The sequence below is a fragment of the Miscanthus floridulus genome, chromosome 3 (genome assembly GCF_019320115.1).
Source record: "Miscanthus floridulus cultivar M001 chromosome 3, ASM1932011v1, whole genome shotgun sequence".
Classification (NCBI taxonomy): domain Eukaryota; kingdom Viridiplantae; phylum Streptophyta; class Magnoliopsida; order Poales; family Poaceae; genus Miscanthus; species Miscanthus floridulus.
The window spans coordinates 52,723,684-52,732,858 of NC_089582.1; the positions used below are offsets into that span (position 1 = coordinate 52,723,684).

Below are 9,175 nucleotides of genomic sequence, written 5' to 3' on the forward strand. Positions count from 1 at the left end.
CCACAAATGTCAAACAGCAACTGTACCTGTCATGCACATGATAACCCGAGCAGCAAAAGATACTTTGTGATGGCTATATCCCACCATGATGAGCATCATACCGCAGTGTTGTGGCGGAGTGGCAGTGGCACCAAGAACCGAATCCATCCCACGGATAAGATATGCCAGGTGGCGGCAGGCCAGTGGCGGGAATCGCCCGTGGCGCCCTGCGCGCCGGCTGGGGATAATCCGCGGCAAGCAATTTGAGGCCATTACACCCTTGGCTCGTACTACACCTCACCCTCACTCTCTCTTGCCCATCCGCGCGCGCCAGACCAACTCAGCACCCCGCGGCAAGGAGTTCACGCCCATGGCGAGCACCAACATGGCGTCGGCCACCTCGCGGTTCATGCTGGCAGCGGGCGTGCCCACCGCCGGCAGCGGCAGCGGCATCAGCGGCCGCGTCAGCTTCGCGTCGGCGCCCAACCGGCTGGGCGGGAGGCTCGTGGTCCGGGCCGACCCGGAGGCCCCGGCTGAGCCGGCGGAAGGGGAGGGCGCCGTGGCCACCAAGCCCAAGGCCGAGAAGCCGCCGCCGATCGGGCCCAAGAGGGGCGCCAAGGTTCATATATACTCGCTCGATCCCATAACACCCATCCATGTCATCTATGCTCCTCAACAAACTGCCACCGATTTGATTTGGTCTCTGATATGATTCTTGTGCCATTGATCCGTGGCCAGGTGAAGATCCTGAGGAGGGAGTCCTACTGGTACAACGGGATCGGCAACGTCGTCACCGTCGATCAGGTTACTAGCTCACTCTCCTCGTCATCATAGAGCATATAGCTAGTATATACTGAAATGGATTTATTTGTTAACTTGGAACATGCATGACAATATTATAGCTAGAGAATCATGCTGTTAGCATAATATTATGCAGGACCCCAACACCCGCTACCCGGTGGTGGTGCGGTTCAACAAGGTGAACTACGCCGGCGTGTCCACCAACAACTACGCCTTGGACGAGATCCAGGAGGTGAAATGAGTGATCGAGGCCGGCCGCCTCAAGGTCAAGGGCTCCACGCGCTAGCTCCCGTGTGATTTGTAGTTGTGAAATGAGGCTGTGAAGCTGCATGCTGTGCTAGCTAGCGTCACAAAACATCGATCTTGTGTGTAATAGCTTATAATCTCCATAATCATCATGTAATTGCTTGCTTCATTCACCGTGGACTCAATAATCTCTCTTGCTCTAAATTTGCTGTATTCTTTTTTCTTGTGATTTTGTACATGCACATAGATCTCTCTCTGGCACCATATTTGCGCTCTGCTAAAAACTCACTCATGCAGTCGTGCTAGCTTCTAAATATACCGGAGTTCATACAGCATATATAGCAGATCAACATCCCCAGATAACTTCACATGTCCAGTTCTATATATATATATATATATATATATATATATATTTGTTTTCAAATGTTGTCAAACAATTAACATACATGTGTTTTGGGAGAGTTCAAAGCTTATTTTTCGTGTTTCTTCAAGAGTAGTCTATACAATGGAATCAAAACTGTTAATTATGAGACTGATCGATGTCTTCACACAAGTGCACTGTCCCATTATGCAGGCTTCAGTTAAGGACTTCATATCAGAATATAGCAACCATCACCACACCAATAGGCTACACGTCATATTGCCAAGCAAAATCATGTACTCCATGTTTTTCAAATTCTAAATCGTTATAGTTGTTTCTCATAAATCAAATTTATCTAACTTTAATCATGCATGTTTACAGAAAAATATATTAATATAAAATGAATCCACTATCAAAATATATTTCATGGTGTATCTGATGAATCTTGTTTGTTGTAGTATATATCTAATGAATCTTGTTTGATGTTGTAGATGTTTGTGCATTTTTCTATAAACTTGATGAAAATAGGAGAAACTTGACTTTAAACAAAGCTAAGACGACTTAATTACAATCTGGAATAAAAAGAGAAACACACTACTTACTACATAACAGTGAAGCACAACAGGTTAATAAACCCCTGTCAGTACCCATTTAGAACCACCGGTTGACAATAGGAAGTGGTAGGATTGACTATCACTGCTGGGTGAATAGCAGGTAGTGTTGCCCATTTCCAAAGCAAAAAGAAAAGAAAAGAAAAGCTCCATCGTCGACGTCGCCCGTACCTCCGGGTGCCGCTACCACTACCGGGTCCCCAACCCTGCATACCGCCACTGCCACTGGGACCATGTGCCTTGTACCTCGCACCTATAGCCCGAACCACTACCATCGCCAGGCTCGTTGTTACGACTCGGCTCTGCATTTGAGTTTAGCATACGCCTCATGTGCGTAATCTACATTAAAGTTCAATTCATGTTTTGAAACTCAGCTCAACAAAAGCTGCACAATCTAGGTTTTGTTGTCATTCAATGGATAGTCCACCGAGCATTGACGGATAGTCCATCAGTACTCAGAATAGTCTACACAGCTAAGGCACCGACGAACAGTCCATCCTTATATGGCGAACAATCCGTCAATGCACATCCATGTTGGGATTATGAGCTATCTAGCACTCTTCCCTTATGGCACCACCTATAGCTCATAGGAGGCACCCTCCCATGAACCAAACCCACTACAAATCCTATCTCTCTCGCTCTCGCTCTCTCACTCCAACTCTCTCTTTCACACACTCTCTCTAGTTCTTATTGCTTCCACCACCACAAATAACAACTCTCAAGCAAGGTGGAGGGAGAGGAGTAGAGGAGAGTAGCAAGGAAGGTCAAGGGATCCCCAAGGATGACCCCCCACCAGCCCTTGCAAGAGATTTAGTTAGGAGAGATCAATCTCCCTTACAAGAGGGGCATCGTGACATATAGGGCAAAACTACGAATGCTTGTTGCAAGACCTTGAAATGAGCTTGCATCAGAACATTGTGCTCACGAATGTGGCAGAACCTCCTAAGGAATCGGGCCCACATGCACCTATCGTTGTCTTAACAGACCTCGGATAGCGTACACGAGTTCCCAATAACTCAACAGGTCTGTCGGGTGTCCTCGGGAAACCCGAATCATCCACGTTTCTCTTTTCAAACAGGATCCCAATCACAGTCATTGCAGATTACAACAGTTTATTCAAATATATACCAGAGTAAAAGATAGCGGAAGTCTTAAGATAACATAGTTACAAACCAGTTGTTTTCAAACTTACAATACCAAAAGTGTCATACAACCATAGTAGCGGGATAATATTACATTAACTTTATTTATCATTCAAACTAGTGCCTTGTCCAAAGGCCATTCATCACTCCTCATCATCATTGACTTCAAACACAGACATGCAGCAGGGACCAAAACAAGCCTGCGCATGTGACTCACCTGCAACAAGGGTTAACAAACCCTGAGTACAAAGGTACTCAACAAGACTAACCTGATGTAACGGGGTGTAAGACTTTAGAGGTGCAGGGGTCTGAGGCAAGGTAAGGATGTAGCAAGATTCAAAAGTTCTTTGCCAAAAGCTTACTATTCTCCATTCTATTTTCAAGTTTTACCACTAAGTCCTCTTTGTTCATTATCTCAACTAAATATACATTTCCCATATTCCATTCCTTCTCATTCCATTCTTATTCTCATATTTTAGTAATTCACCAGTACTACATTGCTTCTGTAATGAATCGAGTCTCCATATCCGTGGAGCACCGGCAATTCGAATTGATTCAAGTCCCAGCTGGGGATTCCTTATCACACGACATATGTAGAGCTTAATCTTGCATATATCAACCTTGCTATCGGATCTTCCTATACTAAGCCGTCTCCACGCCACCCGAGAGCACAGCACACCTCAAATCCGGCCACATTCCAGCCACGAGGGTACACGCTACTCCCGCCATCTCTCCACTCCCAGTGCGTGGGCATTCATCTTAGTATCGATTAGCCGAAGTAGGCTTACCGGAGTATGTGACCAGTACTACAAAGTGTCTCATTCAGAAGATCCACAATGAGTGGCCTTTAAGCGACATAGTCGGTAACATTACCCAACATTCAAGATAAGTCATCCGACTAGTCTCTAATTCATTCTACATTCTTTCTTTCTTTGGCTAGTATGCCATCTTTGATTGTATCAAAACTTTTACTTTGAAAGCCTATCATAAAGCATACTAAGCATTCTATGCCTTTGTAAATAAAAACATCTTCAAGGATGGTAAACAAGTAACAAGGTAGGCAATGCATCAAGTAGGTACATTTGAATTAATCAACTTAATGCAATAAGTAACATAGGTGATAAACTTTTCAAAGTAAACAAGGTAAGGGTTTAATGCATAAACCGGGGCTTGCCTTCGTTGACGATTTCTGGTTCCGGATTAGTACCACAATTATCAAATCCCGTGACAACCGGGGATTCTTCCAGAACTTGTTCAACTAGAATCATTTCGTTCTCGGGTTCTACACGAAATGATAACATATGCTTTAACATGATGATAATGTAAACATGATGCTTTCACGGCACATGAAATGTAAAAACAACCGCAAAAGATTTTATTTCGCGGTACAGTTGCCAGCCAACAAAACCAACCTGTAACCCTATCATTAAGAACCACACATGTGACTTGACCTAATGGATCTTGGAACCCTACTAGTCACAAAACATGACCAAAACAAGATCTAACACTAATCAAACACTTAGGGTTTGTCTTTATTTATTTTTGAATTAATTTGGAATTAAGCCCAAAAATGAACTTGTTCCAAATGGCCTAAAAATTTTATGTAAGATTCCTCATGACAAATTAGTGTACCAAAATAAATTTCATGATTTTTGGAATTATACAGTGACCTACAAAAATCATGGAAATTGCATTTTTCAATTAATGGACTGAATATTTGAACATTAAAAATTTATTCAAATTTCAAGTTTAAAATTTTTAAATCATACTAGAACATGTATAGAAGCTACACACAAAATTTCAGAATTTTTGGAGCTATCATGAATTTCCTACAAATTCCCAAAGTTTCAGCATTATTCACAAATTCAGAAAATAAAAATCAGCACTGTTCTTCTTCCTCACTCGCACTGACAGGCTGACCCCACTGTCAGTGACTCAAGCAACCACGGCGGCGCTACCCTCACTGACCGGCCACAAAACGCGCCGGTGGTGACTCTCCGGTGAGACGGACTGCACCTACATGATCTACACCATGTCGCGAATCTATCCCAATCCTCAGAACAGCAAAGGGCACACCGGATAGAACTCTACTCCGGCCATGGCGGCTCGGACCCGACGGCGGTCGATGTAGCTAGTGCTACGGTGCAGTAGAGTCAAAAGAAGAGTGAGCATCACGCTCAGGAGCTCACCGTGATCACGATGATGTACTTGGTGCAGGCGGAGACGTACTGAATCGCCCTGGCCACGGTGAGGTGGGTCACGGTGGAGCTTCGGCCGGCTCCGAAGAAGATGACGTCGCGCGGTGGTGCTGATCGGCTAGAAGCGAGGCAAGCAGGTCAGGAATGAGCGGCAAGGTGAGGTGGAGCTGCTGGCCAACGCAATTGGCCTGAGGTGGTCCGACGAGGATGAATTGGACGATCGCGGCAATGTCACCGGCGGCGAACAGTCGACAGAAAACTCCGATTGACGACGACGTACTCCTATTTATAGCAAGATGGAGGGCGTACGGTGATGACAGCACACAGGCGAACTCGCCACGGAGGTTTGGGCGTGTCACTGCGCATGAAAGCGGTGAAACCCGATCGGCGGTGACCTCCGCGTGGCGCCGGCGGCAAGCAGAGAGGTGGAGATGATTTTTGAAATAATTACAGAACTGCCACTGCTTCCATTTTTCAAATTACTCCCAAATTTTCTAAAGAAGTTGAAAATCTCCAAAAATGAAAGTTGTTCAATTTTTCAAACTCTACAACTTTGCTTCTAGAAATATTTTCAAATTCTGCCTCCATTTTGAAATTTGAATTTGGGGTGCATTTGAGCATTTGAATCATTTCAAAATTACTCCAAATTTTATATGTAAACTTGAAAAACTTTGAATACCAAAGTTGATCCTTATAAAATAATCTCCAACTTTGCTTTTTGCCTCAACCCCAAATTCCTCATGGATTTTGAATTAGTAAAAAAGGGGCAAAAAGGACTTATATAATTTGAATATGAATTCAAATTTGATTTGTCTTCCTTTCACTTAGATTTTGATTTTTGACCAGTAACATGGCCCATTAGGATTATTTGAGTCAAAGGACATATGACCTCACATGATCACATGAAATTTAACCCTTGTGGTCATGATCTGTATTTAGGGTTTTTGAAACACATCACGTGAAATAACAACATTATGAAATAAACCTTATTTAGTGAATGCATTCAAAACTTTATACTATATGAATGCTTTGCAATGCACATGATGACATGTCAAATTTTAGTATTAGGTCAAAACACCAGAGGTGTTACAACCCTTCCCCCTTAAAGAAATCTCGTCCCGAGATTTAAAACTTAAGGCTAAGTAATGGAAAAGGAAATGTGTCAAGCTAACACATCATAACTTTATTCAAAAGGCTAGTGAGGGGGTTTTCCATTCTATTAACAGCAAGACAAGTTACAATGTAGACAAGGTATTGCAACTAGATAGAAGCGAAGAAGTCAGGAAAGTTCTCTTCTAAGTAATCCTCGGACTCCCAAGTAGCTTCATCTTCCATGTGTTGATTCCATTGTACTTTGTAGAACTTGATTGTACGTCTACGAGTGACTCGATCTTTCTGGTCTAAGACTCTAATGGGGTACTCGGCATAAGTCAAATCAGGTTCTAGTTCTACATCACCAAAGTATTTCTTGGTCAGGTACTTGAAGACACTTCTTTAACTGAGATACATGAAAGATATCATGCACCGCTGACATGTGTTCTGGTAGCTTGACGCGATAGGCGACTGGTCCACATTGTTGTTGGATCTGAAAAGGACCGACATAACGGGGCGCCAACTTTCCCCGAATCCCAAATCGATGAACTCCTTTCATCGGTGATACCTTGAGGTAGACATAATCTCCCACTTTGAATTCTAGCGGTCTTCTCCTCTTATCAGCATAGCTTTTCTGTTGGGATTGAGCTATCTTCATATTAGCTTGTATGAGTTTAACTTTCTCTTCAGCTTCCTTGACCACATCCGGTCCAAAGAACCAACGTTCTCCAGCTTCTGACCAATTTAAAGGTGTTTGGCACCTACGGCCATACAGTGCTTCGAAGGGTGCCATTTTAATGCTCTCTTGATGGCTATTGTTATACGAGAATTCAGCTAAGGGAAGGCATTCATCCCATTTAGCACCAAAGGAAAGGACACATGCTCTTAACATATCTTCAAGAATTTGATTTACCCTTTCAGTCTGTCCGTCTGTTTGTGGATCATAAGCAGAACTACGGATAAGTTTAGTTCCTAAAGACTCATGTAGACTTTTCCAAAACTTGGATATGAACAATGATCCTCTGTCAGAGACAATGGTCTTGGGTGCCCCATGCAGACTAAAAATTCTATCAAGATAAATCTTTGCATACTGCTCCGCTCAATATTTATCTCTGACTGGTAAGAAATGAGCTATCTTGGTTAGACGATCAACAATAACCCATATTGAATTGTAGCCTGCAGATGTCCTGGGCAATCCCACGATGAAGTCCATACAAATATCTTCCCACTTCCAAGATGGAACTGGCAACAAATGTAATGGACCTGCAGTCTTCATATGAACTGCTTTGACTCTCTGACAAATATCACACTTGGCTACATATTGAGCTATTTCTATTTTCATTTTGGTCCACCAATATCTCTTTCTCAGATCATGATACATTTTGTTGCTACCCGGATGAATGGAGTATCTTGTAGAATGAGCTTCATCAAGAATCTGCTTTCGCAGCTCCGGATTTTTGGGTACTACCAACCTATCCTTGAACCATACGACATCTGATTCATCAATCTTGAAACATGTTGGTTTTCCAGATCTGACTTTATCCTTAATATGGGCTATGCCCTTACTTTTCTGTTGAGCAGCAATGATCTGATCTTTGATAGTGGACTCAACTACAATATTGGACAGGGAACCTTGTTCTATGATTTGTAAATTCAGATGCTCCATCTCTTGACACAATGTTCGCTGCATAGGTTCTACAATTAGGCAATGACAATGACTCTTGCGACTCAGGGCATCGACAACCACATTAGCCTTGCCCAGATGATAATGCACTTCTAAGTCATAATCTTTGATAAGTTCTAACCATCTCCTTTGCCTCATATTCAGCTCTGACTGAGTGAAGATGTATTTCAGACTCTTGTGGTCCGTATAGATATGACATATATTGCCCAATAAATAATGTCGCCAAATCTTGAGTGAATGGACAACAGCAGCTAATTCAAGATCATGGGTGGGATAATGTTCTTCATGCTTCTTGAGTTGTCTGGAAGCATATGCTATGACTCTGCCTTCTTGCATAAGAACACAGCCAATACCAATCCCAGATGCATCACAATAGATATCAAATGGCCTCTCGATATAAGGTTGTGCTAATACTGGTGCAGTTGTCAGCAACTTCTTCAATGTCTGAAAGGCCTCTTCACATTCTGTTGACCATACAAACTTAGTTTGATTTTTCAACAGTCCAGTAATTGGCTTCGCAATTCTGGAGAAGTCAGGGATAAACCGACGGTAATACCCTGCCAACCCCAGGAAACTACGAACTTGATGAACAGTTGTAGGTGCTTTCCAGTTAAGGACTTCTTCTACCTTGCTCGGATCAACAGCTATACCTTCAGCAGATAGCACATGACCCAGAAATTGTACTTCCACTAACCAAAATGCACATTTGCTGAATTTGGCATATAGTTGGTGATCTCTTAATCTTTGTAGAACAATATGGAGATGTTCCGCATGTTCCTCTTTGCTCTTAGAATAGATAAGAATGTCGTCTATGAACACCACAACAAACTTATCTAACTCAGGCATGAAAACTGAGTTCATCAGGTACATGAAATGAGCCGGGGCATTGGTTAGCCCAAAATACATGACTAGATACTCATATAAACCATATCGGGTAGTAAATGCTGTCTTCGGCACATTTTCATGTCTGATCTTAATCTGGTGGTAGCCTGATCTTAAGTCTATCTTTGAGAATACCTTAGCTCCTGCAAGTTGATCAAAAAGTAAATCAATTCGGGGTA

The 9,175-nt window shown here is 42.8% G+C and overlaps 1 protein-coding gene across 1 annotated transcript; it reads left to right on the forward strand.

Annotated features, from left to right (window-relative positions):
- The first annotated feature begins 262 nt into the window (after nucleotides 1-262).
- Nucleotides 263-1,230, forward strand: LOC136545736 (photosystem I reaction center subunit IV, chloroplastic-like). The gene is made up of 3 exons (XM_066537721.1): nucleotides 263-598; nucleotides 718-783; nucleotides 917-1,230. Exons 1-3 carry the CDS (start codon nucleotides 350-352, stop codon nucleotides 1,019-1,021), a joined length of 420 nt encoding a protein of 139 aa, XP_066393818.1. The 5' UTR covers nucleotides 263-349; the 3' UTR covers nucleotides 1,022-1,230.
- Nucleotides 1,231-9,175: the final 7,945 nt, after the last annotated feature.